This window comes from Nomascus leucogenys, chromosome 10, assembly GCF_006542625.1.
Source record: "Nomascus leucogenys isolate Asia chromosome 10, Asia_NLE_v1, whole genome shotgun sequence".
Classification (NCBI taxonomy): domain Eukaryota; kingdom Metazoa; phylum Chordata; class Mammalia; order Primates; family Hylobatidae; genus Nomascus; species Nomascus leucogenys.
The window spans coordinates 90,694,400-90,707,621 of NC_044390.1; the positions used below are offsets into that span (position 1 = coordinate 90,694,400).

Consider the following 13,222-nt stretch of genomic DNA (forward strand, 5'->3'; position numbering starts at 1 on the left):
ATTATAGGCGCCCGCCATTACGCCTGGCTAATTTTTGTATTTTTAGTAGAGACAGGGTTTCACCATGTTGGCCAGACTGCTCTTGAACTCCTGCCCTCAAGTGATCCACCCGCCTTTGCCTCCCAAAGTGCTGGGATTACAGGTGTGAGCCACCGCACCCAGCTGAAAACCTGTACTTATTAAGCAGTCACTCTCTACTTCCCTATCCTGAGCCCTTGGCAAATGCCAATGTACTTTTTGTCCATGGACTGTCTACCGTGGACATTTCCCAGAAACAGAGTCATACATTAAGTGGCCTTTTGTGCCTGGCTCCTTTCACTTAGCACAGTGTTTCCAGCGGTCATCCACGTTGCAGCACACACCAGCATGTCACTGTTTTTTTTTGTTTGTTTTTTGTTTGTTTGTTTTTTTTGATATGGTGTCTCACTCTGTCACCCAGGCTGGAGTGCAATGGCACGATCTCAGCTCACTCCAACCTCTGCCTCCTGGGTTCAAGCGATTCTTCCGCCTCAGCCTCCCGAGTAGCTAGCTGGGAATACAGGCACCCGCCATCATGTCTGGGCTAATTTTTGTATTTTTGTAGAGATGGGGTTTCACCGTGTTGGTCAGGCTGGTCTTGAACTCCCGTCCTCAGATGATCCACCTGCCTCAGCCTCCCAAAGTGCTGGGATTACAGGGGTGAGCCACCACGCCAGCTCACTTCACTCCTTTTGATGGCTGAACTATATTCCACTGTACAGATGTGCCACAGTGTGTTTATCCATTCTTCAGCTGACGGACATCAGAGTGGCTTCCACTCTTTGGCTAATGTGAATAGCAATGCTAAGAACTGTATTAGTGTGGACACTTGTTTTCAGCTCTTCTGGTTGTATACGTGGGAGTGGGATTGCTGGGTCACAGGCTAATTCTGTGTTTAACTTGTTGAGGAGCTGTCAAACCGTTTCCCACAGCAGCTGCTCTATTTTACATTCCCACCAGCAATGCACAAGGGTTCCAATTTCTTTTTTTTTTTTTTTTTTTTTTTGAGACAGAGCCTTGCTCTGTCGCCCAGGCTGGAGTGCAGTGGCGCAATCTCGGCTCACTGCAAGCTCCGCCTCCCAGGTTCACGCCATTCTCCTGCCTCAGCCTCTCCGAGTAGCTGGGACTACAGGTGCCCGCCACCACGCCCGGCTAATTTTTTGTATTTTTAGTAGAGACGGGGTTTCACCGTGGTCTCGATCTCCTGACCTCGTGATCCGCCCACCTTGGCCTCCCAAAGTGCTGGGATTACAAGTGTGAGCCGCCGCACCCGGCCAAGGGTTCCAATTTCTCTACATTCTTGCCATTCTTTTTTTCTTTTTCTCTACATTCTTTTCTTTTTTTTTAATCACCAGGAAGCTTTTGCAAGTCAGCCAGTCAATCTACAGGTGGCCCACACTCTCAAAGTAATGGAGTGTCGCCAACACTCCTGAGCCACCAATGTCCCACGACCAACCAGGAGTAGACAGAGGTCAGGACAGCAGTGGAAAAAGCTCCAGATCAGGGAAAGGGAGAGGGAAACAGACGTCCCTCCCAACCTCAAGAAAAACTCCATAGGCCCGGCACCGTGGCTCACACTCGTAATTCTAGCACTTTGGGAGGCTGAAGCAGGAGGATCACTAGAGCCCAGGAGATTCAGACCAGCCTGGGCAACACAGCAAGACCTCATGTCTACAAAAAAGAAAAGAAAATTAACTGGGCATGGTGGCTTGCCCCTGTAGTCCCAGTTACATAGGAGGCTGAGGCATGAGGATCACCTGAGCCCAGGAAGTGGAGGCTGCAGTGAGCCAAGATTGTGCCACTGCACTTAAGGCAGTGTCTCCAACAAAGTGAGACCCTGTCTCAAGAAAAAAAAAAAAAAGAAGAAGAAGAAAAACCCCATAGCAGTACAGGGAGAAGAGGACTAACTCCAGCCTGGATGTGCCCTGGACAGGAGGCTGAGGGATTCCAGAAGGCAGAGCCGAGATGCTTCACACACTGGGGGAGGCTGGAACCGGCTGTTCTGGGAAAGGACGTGTGAAAGGAGACACCACCCACTGCTGGGGCACGTCAGGTGACAGCAGAGCCACACACACAGCAGGCCCAGGTTGGGGGAGCAAGCGGACCCTGCCCAGCCTTGGGGTCGGAGTCAGCGGAGGAGGGGCCTCCATGCAGCAGGAAACTGAAATCTGACCCCGGCCGCCCTCGCAAGCTGTCTGGGCAGCTGAGGGGCTTCTTCCCACCCAAGAACAAGGGGAGGAAATGTTGGAGGATTTAATTTCCAAAGAAAGTATTCTAGGCGTCTGCTGATGCCACAATTTAGGTGGGCTGTGTCCTCAGAGGACATCTCCAACGTCCGACCTCTGCAGCGCCTCCGGGGATGCTCTGGAACCAGCCGGCAGCCACACACTCCACGTCTCCACCCAAGACCACATACAACAGGTGACGGATATGCGGCCGGCATTCAACCGCGCCAGTTCTCCTCTTCCCTGGCCCAGCTTTACCAAGGAGCAGCCCTGGATGTCTAGTTATCCAACATTTACTGAATGCTAACTTTGTGCCTTGCCGGCCGTGGAGCTCAGCCCTGAGAACAGAGTCAGACAGATGGGGCTGAAGAGAAGATACACATAAATAGAAACTTACGGCCACATGTGGTGGCTCACACCTGTAATCCCAGTACTTTGGGAGGCTGAGGAGGGCGGATCACCTGAAGTCAGGAGTTCCAGACCAGCCTGGACAACATGGTGAAACGCTGTCTCTACTGAAAACACAAAAATTAGCCGGGCGGCCAGGCACGGTGGCTCACGCCTGTGATCTCAGCACTTTGGGAGGCTGAGGTGGGCAGATCACGAGGTCAGGAGTTTGAGACCAGCCTGGCCAACATGGTGAAACCCCATCTCTACTAAAAAAATACAAAAATTAGCTGGGTGTGCTGGCGCGAGCCTGTAGTCCCAGCTACTCGGGAGGCTGAGGCAGGAGAATCACTTGAACCTGGGAGGCAGAGGTTGCAGTGAGCCAAGATCGCGCCACTGCACTCCAGCCTGGGTGACAGAGACTTCGTCTCAAAAAAAAAAAATTAGCCAGGTGTGGTGGTGGGCATCTGTAATCCCAGCTACTCGGGAGGCTGAGGCAGCAGAATCTCTTGAACCTGGGAGGTGGAGGTTACAGTGAGCCAAGGTCATGCCATTGCACTCTAGCCTGGGTGACGAGTGAAACTCTTGTCTCAAGAAAAAAAAAAATAAAGAAACTTACAAGGTGGCCTAATAAAAGAGGTGCACCACCGGGTGTGGTGGCTCACGCCTGTAATCCCAGCACTTTGGGAAGCTGAGGTGGGTGGATCACAAAGTCAGGAGATCGAGACCAGCCTGGCCAACATGGTGAAACCCCGTCTCTACTAAAAAACACAAAAATTAGTCAGGCATGGTGGTGGGCACCTGTAATCCCAGCTACTTGGGAGGCTGAGGCAGGAGAATTGCTTGAACCCAGGAGATGGAGGTTGCAGTGAGCTGACACAGTGTCACTGTACTCCAGCCTGGGCGACAGAGCGACAGAGTAAGACTCCATCTTAAAAAAAAAAAAAAAATAGTGCACAGACACTAGATCTAACTGGAGAGAATCAGGGAAGATGTTAATCAGATGTGGTCTCTATGCATGGGGTCTTGACGAATGTGTAGGAGTTCACCAGGAACTCTGGGCATTAGTAGTATAGACCAGAGGTTGCAAACTAAGCCCTTAGACCATCCCAGTGCCGCTGGCCCACAGTTTGTTTGGCCCTCACTGTGTTCTAAAACTCTCTTGAATTAGCTGCCAACTCTTTAAGATTAGGAGATTTCATATTGAAATTTGTATTTTGGGCTTCCTGTGGAAAGTGCGCTGGAAGATCAGGCCCCACTGGCAATGCTGGGCTGTTTCCGAGCAGCAGCTGCTCCCTTTTTCATCCCTTCTCCTTCTCCTGCCTGGACCCTGCAGGCAGCAGTGGCCCCTGCTATGGACCCGAACCCCAAGTTCCCTCCAGTCCCTTCCTCCTCAGACAGCTCGGGTCCTGCCTTTCGTAGCAGGCCAGGGCCTTGCCTCTCCTGTGTCTCTGAGAGGGACCATCTGACAGCCGTCCCCACACCCTGGGGAAAGAGCAAAGCCCTTCAAAGGAACTCCCAAACCCTCACTCCTCGGGAGGCCTCTGGGCAAAGCCACCTGCCCCTCTGTCTGGGCTTTCATCTCCCCATCTAGCCCTTGATAACCCAGAAATATTTCCAAGGGCCCTTCCCACCCAGGTACCTGGGGATTTCTGTGACACACACTTTCAACGCCACAGGAATTTCCTGCTCACCCCTGTTGGGTTTTACCTGCCCAAGACATTGAAGGGCTTCCTTAGAACCTGAGTTCTTTTTTTTCTGGAGAAGGGACAGTTCATTTTTGGGGAGGAATGGCCTGATTCCTTTAGAGTTTTGGGAAATCCCAGCAAGGTATGCAAAAGTCCTTACTCTCTTTTTTTTTTATTTTATTTATATTTCATTAGAGATGGGGTCTCACTTTGTTGCCCAGGCTGGTTTCTGACTCCCGGGCTTAAACAATCCTCCTGCCTCGGCCTCCCAAAGTGCTGGGATTACAGGCGTGAGCCACCATGCCCGCCCTGACTTCTAATACTATTGCCTGAAAGTACAGGCAGAAGGACAGCCCCGGGCTCCAGCTTCTCGAGAGGCCACCAGGCAGTGACCACAGGGCCGCGGGCAGCCCAGGACTATCCGGTTCAGACCGGGAGGGACCAAGGAGGCCCTTTCCAAGATGGCAATCGAGCTCCATCAGCCGTGGTCCTCCTAGGCTTACTCCATGAGGGACCGGGAGGCGGCTCGGGTTAGCTGAGATAAGCTGGGGCCTTCTGTGGGTTGTCTGCTGATCCCTGGAGGCACTCCGGGCACAGCTTCAGGGCAATACCCTGAGGCCTCAGCTACTTCCCAGGAAGGCCCAAGAGACCAACTAACAAGCCATGGGGCTGCCCAGAGGCCTTAGGGAGGCAGCATCCTGGGTCAGGGCCTCCATCCTGAGGCCTTGGGAATGCTCCTCACTGCCTGGGTGCCTCAAAGCACCCTGCCCTCCCATGGCAGCCCCTTCACAGTACTTCTGAGCAGCCCCTGGCCCAGCAATGTGGAACGAATGTGCTCTGGTCACACTTGGCACCACCAGGCCTAGCATAAAGTCAATGCATAAATTCTGCCCGCCTCTCAGCCAGCATATGCCTGTCTGCTTTCCCTATGCAGGCAGCCCGCACTTTACAAAACAAAAACAAAACCTGTTACGAAATCAAAACGTGTGGCCGGGCACGGTGGCTCACGCCTGTAATCCCAGCGGGAGGCCAAAGCGGGTGGATCATTTGAGGTCAGGAGTTCGAGGCCAGCCTGGGCAACATGGTAAAACCCTGTCTCTACTAAAAATACACAAAAATGAGCTGGGTGTGGTGGCGCGCACCTGTAATCCCAGCTACTCGGAAGGCTGAGGCACAAGAATTGCTTGAACCCAGGAGATGGAGGTTGCAGTGAGCCAAGATCTCGCCATTGCACTCCAGCCTGGGTGATGGAGTGAGACCCTCACTTTAAATAAATAAGTAAATAAATAAATAAATAAATAATAAAATAAAATAGAGGCAGGCAGATCATTTGAGGTCAGGAGTTCAAGACCAGCCTGGCCAACATGGGGAATACAAAATACTAAAAATACAAAAATTAGCCTATCATGGTGGCTTGAACCCGGGAGGTGGAGGTTGCAGTGAGCCGAGATTGTGCCACTGCACCCCAGCCTGGGTGATAGAGTGAGACCCTGTCTCAAAAAAAAAAGAGAAAAAATATATATATACATATATATATAGTCTGTGAAAGGCAGGAAACCTTGAGTTGAAATATGAGGACCTGGATTAACGAGAAAACACGCTAAGTGAAAGAAGCCAGGCAGGACCACATGTTGTAGGATCCCACTGATGCCATGTCCCGAACAGGTGAATACACAGAGGGAAACAGCCTGCTGGTGGCCCAGGGCTGGGGAGGGGCGGAGGCAGCTACCACAGGAGCAGGGATTTCTGATGGGGGTGATGGGAATGTTCTGGACAGCGGTGGTGAGCACACAATAGCTGAAGTGCATGGCGTATGAATTACATCTCAATAAGGAAGTTATAAAAATAGAAAGAGCCTTGTCTCCTGGTGATCACACTGCAATGACAGTGACACAGCTCAGAAAGAACTGCGTGGCAATGATGAGACAGATTCCTTTTTAGCTCTGCGACCCTCCATAGCTCTCATGTCCTCCAAATCCTGCCCTGGGATAAACCCCTGACCCCAGCCACATGCTGCATGTTCTCCGGCCTGGCTCACTGTTCCCCCTGCCTGGAATGGCCTGTCCACAGTCCACCCTGGGACACGCCTATCCACAGGACCTGGCCCGAAGCCTTCGAGATCTTTCCTGACCCTGCCTCTTTTTTTTTTTTGAGACGAAGTCTTGCTCTGTCGTCCAGGCTGGAGTGCAGTGGCTTGATCTCGGCTCAATGCAACCTCCACCTCCCGGGTTCAAGCGATTCTCCTGCCTTCGTCCCCCGAGTAGCTGGGAGTACAGGCACCCACCACCATGCCCGGCTTTTTTTGTATATTTAGTAGAGACGGGGGGTTTCATCATGTTGCTCAGGCTGGTCTCGAACTCCTGACCTCAGGTGATCCACCTGCCTCGGCCTCCCCAAGTGCTGGGATTACAGGCGTGAGCCACTGTCCCTGCCTCTTGACTTCACCAAGCCCTCCTCTGATCTTATACTCCTCTCTCCCAGCTGCGCGAAACAGTGAACCTACTGAGTCAAGCTCATACCCTCACTTGTCAGATGACGAAATTGACCACCAAAGAGATGGACAGGCCCAGGTCACACAGCAGCAAGTGGTGAAGCCACCACAACCTGCAGCTCCCCTGTGTGACTGACAAGCCTCCTGAACTCACAGAGCTCCAAGGGATAGATGCAAACCCAGCAAAGCTGCGCCGAGCCTGGGAAAGCACGCTGCAAAGCAGCCTGGCGGGGTCACATTACTGCAGCCTGATTTTACTCCCTCATTTCTTCCCTGCCCCATTGGCTGCCAGACAGGGAAGATGAAACTGACAGGCAGTCGGGCCAAGGTGGTGTGAAATGTCCCTTGTTGCTAAAAAGTCCTGGAACAGGGCTGGGAGTCTCAATGCTCTTGAGACCCCGGTGTGGGCCAGGCCCTGCCTGGCCAGGAGACCGGCCTGAGCAGGGGGCCTGAAGGTTGGAAGGGGCACACTAGGAGCAGGGAGCAGGGCAGAGGTGGCCACCGCCCTACCCTCAGCCTGGAGGTTGTCTTTGGCACCAGCTTCCTTCCCACTGTCATAGATTGAGTTCAGCCCTCACCTTCTCACCTGGCTTATTGCAAAGGGCTCCTGACAACCATGTCTGCCACAAGCTCCTTCCCTGTCCTCCAGTGAAACAGCTGAGTGTCTCGCTCGCCTGTAGAACCCCTGCAAGGGACCCGCACCCCTACTACTCAAAGCTCTGCGTGGTCCCTGGGTGCTGACTCCCTAGCACTGCAGATGACAGCTGTTGTCTCTGCCTGGCCTTTATCCTTCCTTCAGTTCTTTGCGTTAAGTCACTGCTATTTTCTTCTGGAGAAAGACCTCCCTCCCACTTTTAGTCCATGTGGCTTGGGTCGCAGCCATATGACTCAGGAATAAACATGCATATTCTAGGTCTCTGGCCACAATAGTTGTTTCAGTGATAGGCCAATGAGGATTTCCTGAGGCTTTTGCTGGGATTCTAGGGAAACAGGCCATTTCTTTTGACTGGGGTTGCTATGCTGGTCAAATACTAGTGGCAACTGTATGGCAAGAGCCTGGCTGAGAATGACAACAGCACAGAGGAAAGCAGGGCCTGAGAAGGTCAGAGCCACATTCCTGAGAGCAGCTCGTGAGCACCCGGAGCCAGCTGTACCTGAAGCCACTCCTAACCAGTCAATAACGTTCGGGGGGGGGGGGGGGGGGGGGGGGGGGGGGGGGGTGAGCTTACAAAAAAAAAAACGGCTTTTAGTACACTCAGAGTTAACACAGTTCAGTAAATCGTCATCAGTTAATCCGTTTTTTCCCTCTTAAACATTTTTTTTTTCTGAGACAGAGTCTCGCTCTGTCGCCCAGGCTGGAGTGCAATGGTGCAATCTCAGCTCACTGCAAACTCCGCCTCCCAGGCTCACGCCATTCTCCTGCCTCAGCCTCCCGAGTAGCTGGGATTACAGGTGTCCGCCACCATGCCCGGATAATTTTTTGTATTTTTAGTAGAGATGGGGTTTCACCGTGTTAGCCAGGATGGTCTCGATCTCCTGACCTTGTGATCCGCCTGCCTTGGCCTCCCAAAGTGCTGGGATTACAGGTGTGAGCCACTGCACCTGGCCCCATTTTTTTTTTTTTTTGAGACAGTCTCGCTCTGTTTCCCAGGCTGGAGTGCAGTGGCACAATCTCAGCTCACTGCAACCTCCACCTCCCGGGTTCAAGCGATCCTCCTGCCTCAGCCCCCCTAGTAGCTGGGATTACAGGCACGCGCCACTATGCCCAGCTAATTTTTGTATTTTTAGTAGAGATGGGGTTTCACCATGTTGGCCAGGTTGGTCTCGAACTCCTGACCTCAGGTGATCCACCCGCCTTGGCCTCCCAAACTGCTGGGAATACAGGAGTGAGCCACTGCACCCAGCCATTTTTTTTGAGACAGAATTTCGCTCTGTTGCCCAGGCTGGAGTGCAGTGGTGCGAACTCAGCTAACGGCAACCTCTGTCTCCTGGGTTCAAGCACTTCTTCTGCCTCAGCCTCCCGAGCAGCTGGGACTACAGGCGCAGCCACCATGCCTGGCTAATTTTTTGTATTTTAGTAGAGATGGGGTTTTGCCATGTTAGCCAGGCTGGTCTTGAACTCCTGAGCTCAGGAAATCGGCCCACCTTGGCCTCCCAACTCTTAAACCATTTTAACTTAGGCTTATGTCATTTTTAGCCAAAAGCAGCCCTTAACCGCTCCTTTTTTTTTTTTTTTTTTTTTTTTTTTGAGACAGTCTCACCCCTGTCGCCCAGGCTGGAGTGCAGTGGCGTGATCTCAGTTCACCACAACCTTCATGTCCCGGGTTCATGCAATTCTCCTGTCCCAGCCCCCCAAAGTAGTTGGGACTACAGGTGTGCACCACCACGCCCGGCTAATTTTTGTATTTTTAGTAGAGATGGGGCTTCACCATATTGGCCAGGCTGGTCTCAAACTCCTGACCTCAAGTGATCTGCCTGCCTCGGTCACCCAAAGTGCTGGGATTACAGGTGTGAGCCACCACGCCTGGCAACTACTCCCTTTTAAGACTTCTCTCCCCAGCCTTCCTCACTTGTATCCCAGATGCCTGTCCTGTCCTACAGCAAACCTGGAAGTATCTACCAAATTCACAGGATACCTAATGACTGTGCTGGGACTTGAACCCACCTGACTGTGAGCTTGTCTGTCCTACCTCCCCTACCTGTAACTCAGGTTACTAGCGCAGCGTCTGCAAACTTTCAACAGCTCATAAATATCTGCTGGGAGAAAACACAAGCCTGAGTGTGTCCCTAAAGTTCACTCTACTGTTTTGAAACAGCATCTCCATTTTCCACATTTCTACCTGTCAAAGTCTCAGTGTTAACACTGACGCCCGGCTTCAGGAACAGCTCTTCCCTGAAACCCCACCTCCCCCGCTCTGCCAGGATGAACGATCTCACCCTCTGTGTTCCTGACACAGTCTAGGGGCACATTTAAGGAACAGACACCCCTAGTGCCCACCTTGCAGCCCTGGGCCTACCTGTATGTCAGCCGTGGCTGTGATGGACAGCTCTGGCCACGCAGACAGTAACATGCACAGTGCTGTGCGACCATCACCGCCCTCTAATTCTGGATCATTTCCATCGCCCCCAAAGGGAACCCCATGCCCATCAGCAGTCACTCCCCATTCCTCCCTCCCCCAGCCCCATTTGGACACCAATCTACTTTCTGGCTCTATGGATTTGCCTGTTCTGGGACATTTCGTGCAAACGGAGTCACACACTGGCCTTTTGGGCCTGGCTTCTTTCACTCCACATGATGTTTGTGCGGCTCATCTGTGCTGCCGCGTGGCCAGGGCTGCATTCCTCTTTAGAGCTGAATCATACTCCCCTGTATGGACAGACCCCTGTTCACCCATTCATCCGCTGATGGACATGTGGGTTGTTTCCACCTTTTGGCGACTGTGAATAGTGCTGCTATAGGGTCTCACTCTGTTGCCCAGGCTGGAGTGCAATGGCTCAATCATGGCTCACTGCAGCCTCAAACTCCTGGGCGCAAGTGATCCTCCTGCCTCATCATCCCAAGTAACTGGGACTACAGGCATGTGCCACCACACCTAAGTTTTTCTTTTTTCTTTTTTTCTGAAATGGAGTCTGACTCACTCTGTTGCCCAGGCTGGAGTGCAGTGGCGCAATCTCAGTTCACTGCAACCTCCGCCTCCGAGGTTCAAGCAATTCTCCTGCCTCAGCCTCCCAAGTAGCTGGGATAACAGACGCCCACAACCACACCCAGCTAATTTTGTATTTTTTTTTGGTAGAGACAGGGTTTCACCATGTTGGCCAGGCTGATCCTGAACTCCTGACCTCAAGTGATCTGCCCACCTCAGCCTCCCAAAGCACTGGGATTACAGGTGTGAGCCACCACACCCAGCCCAAAAGCAAGGTTTTAATTTTTAAATAATTTTTTGTAGAGATGGGGTCTCACTATGTTGCCCAGGCTGGTCTTGAGCTCCTGGCCTCAAGTGATCTTCTTGATCCCCTTGCCTCAGCCTCTCAAAGGGCTGGGATTACAAGTGCAGGTGACCACACCTGGACTTCATGTAAAAGTTTGAACACCTGCTCTCAATTCTTTTGGATATGTGCCTAGGAGTGGAATTGCTGGGTCATATGGTACTGTGTGATTAATGACTAAGGTCTGGACTAACTAACGTCTGCCTCCCATACTAAACTGTAAGCTCCATGTGGACAGGGATCATGTCTGTATTTTGCTATTTTATCCTCTGGGCCGGCTACATAGTCAACAATCATTGGTATGAATGAATAAATAAATGGCAGGTGCCTAATAACCATCGCTGAGGTGGGAGAATGCTGGGAGTCTGGGGTTCCAGCCCCTCAGCTGTGTGTCTTCAGGCCAGTAGCTTGTTCTCTCTGAGCCTCTCGTTTTCTCTCTCTCTCTCCCTCTCTCTCTCTCTCTTTTTTTTTTAGACAGGTCTGGCTCTGTTACCCAGGCTGGAGCGCAGTGGTGCAATCATGGCTCACTGCAGCCTTGAACTCCTGGGCTCAAGTGATCCTCCTGCCTAAGCCTCCCAGGCAGCTGGTACTACGGGTGTTCACCACCACGCGTGGCTAATTTAATAAAATGTTTGTAGAGAATTGGGGTCTTGCTATGTTGCCCAGGCTGGCCATTTTCTTAAGTATAACGGGGAAAACAAGGCAACCCTGCCTGCCTTGAGCCAACCCCCAGACTGACCCCCTGCTACCACCTCTGTACCCAGTTTCCTGCTCACCTCAGGCTCCTCCTCCCCATTCTGGCTGTGCTCCCCCTGCAGTCTCTCTCGCAACTTCCCCAGCTCTGCTCGCAGGCTGCCCATCTCCTGCTCCTTGGTCTGCAGGTCTGCCTCCAGCTCCACCTTCTGTTCGATCAGGGCTTTCCCCTGGGCCTCCACCACCGTGACCCGATGCCGAAGGTCATGGTTGATCTTCATCAGCCGTGTCTGCTGCTGCTGTAACTGTAGAAAAAGGGAGACCATTGTGCAGGGCTGCCACCTGCGGTAGCTCAGGTTGTGCACTGCGCAATGGCAAACCATCCATAGGTGTGCCATTTACATTGCAGACATCTTTGTTTGAAAGTTGTTCATATTCTCATAGCTGATGATGCTAGAGATGGGCAATTTGTGTATTTACTATGATAATTTTATGGCAGATGGAAGGGTGTCTTGCTAGAATTAATACATTGTGAAAATTTCCCAACAAATGGAAGTATCATGCCTTTAGAAAGGGGCATTTTTTTCTGATTTACACAGAGACACTGTATGGGTTCCTGGAGCATGCTGGACCCTGCTAAGTCTGCTCACAGAGGGGCACGAAGTGGTGGGGCTGGAGGAGGCCTTGGGGTCAGAGCAAAGTTGGCCGAGGCCTCGGGGCCTTCCCAGGAGGCGGGAGGAGACTGCTCACCGGGCAGTGCCACGTTTCCTCCTGCTCTGCCAGTGAAGACTTGCTGTTTCCAGGTTGGGCCCGCCAAGCCATGAGCAGGATCCACACCCCACGGAGCCCCAAGAATGACAATGAGGGAGAGAAGGGAGCTGCTGAGTGGAGGGTCTGGTCTCTGGCTGGCACATACTGGCTGGGAGGGTGGACACAGGTCGGGGTGTGTCACTCACAGCCTCAACGTCCTCATTTTTCAGGCCCAGCTCCCTGTCCTTGGCGCGGATCTCGTCGCGTTGTTTGTCCACCACCTCCTTCAGCTTCTTCATCACCTGTCGCTCCCGCTCTGACATGCCTGGGTGGGCAAGTGAGACCGGCAGGTGAGCCCACCTTACTCCTATGTTGAAATCATCCACCACTTCTGCTGAGGATGAAACTGCGGTCTTAGTGGCCCCCAGCCTCCTCCCCAGCCTCATCCTCTCCACTCACGCCCTTTGCCCTCCCCAGTGCCTGCTTTCTATTCCTTGATTCCCCCCCGAGGTCATTCCCACCTTGAGGCCTCTTCCTTGCCCATCAGTCCCTTCCTTCTCACCTCCCTGTGGCTGGCGTGCTTCATTTTTCAGGCCTCAGCCCAAACGTCACCTCTTCACAGAGGCCTCCCTTCCTCTGACCACCTAATGACAGCCTCTACCTCCCACCCACCTCATTCGTTCGCTTCTTTCCATCCCTGACCCACCATGTATTACATTTTTTTTTCTTTTTTTTGAGACAGAGTTTCACTCTGTCGCCCAGGCTGGAGTGCAGTGGCACGATCTCGGCTCACTGCAAGCTCCTCCTGCCGGGTTCACACCATTCTCCTGCCTCAGCCTCCTGAGTAGCTGGGACTACAGGGCCTGCCACCACACCTGGCTAATTTTTTGTATTTTTAGTAGAGATGGGGTTTCACCATGTTAGCCAGGATGGTCTCGATCTCCTGATCTCGTGATCCACCCACCTCGGCCTCCCAAAGTGCT

At 52.5% G+C, this 13,222-nt stretch overlaps 1 protein-coding gene across 3 annotated transcripts in view; it reads right to left on the reverse strand.

Moving 5' to 3' along the window:
• Positions 1 to 13,222, reverse strand: part of RILPL1 (Rab interacting lysosomal protein like 1) — a 61,348-nt gene that overhangs the window by 16,521 nt on the left and 31,605 nt on the right. For all 3 annotated transcript variants that reach the window (XM_030821612.1, XM_030821611.1, XM_030821613.1), the window contains 2 exons: positions 12,446 to 12,564; positions 11,573 to 11,794 (listed from right to left, as the gene is read on the reverse strand). In XM_030821612.1, the coding sequence (XP_030677472.1) occupies positions 11,573 to 11,794; positions 12,446 to 12,562 (339 nt within the window). In that variant the 5' untranslated portion in view covers positions 12,563 to 12,564. The remainder of the gene's footprint in view (positions 1 to 11,572; positions 11,795 to 12,445; positions 12,565 to 13,222) is intronic.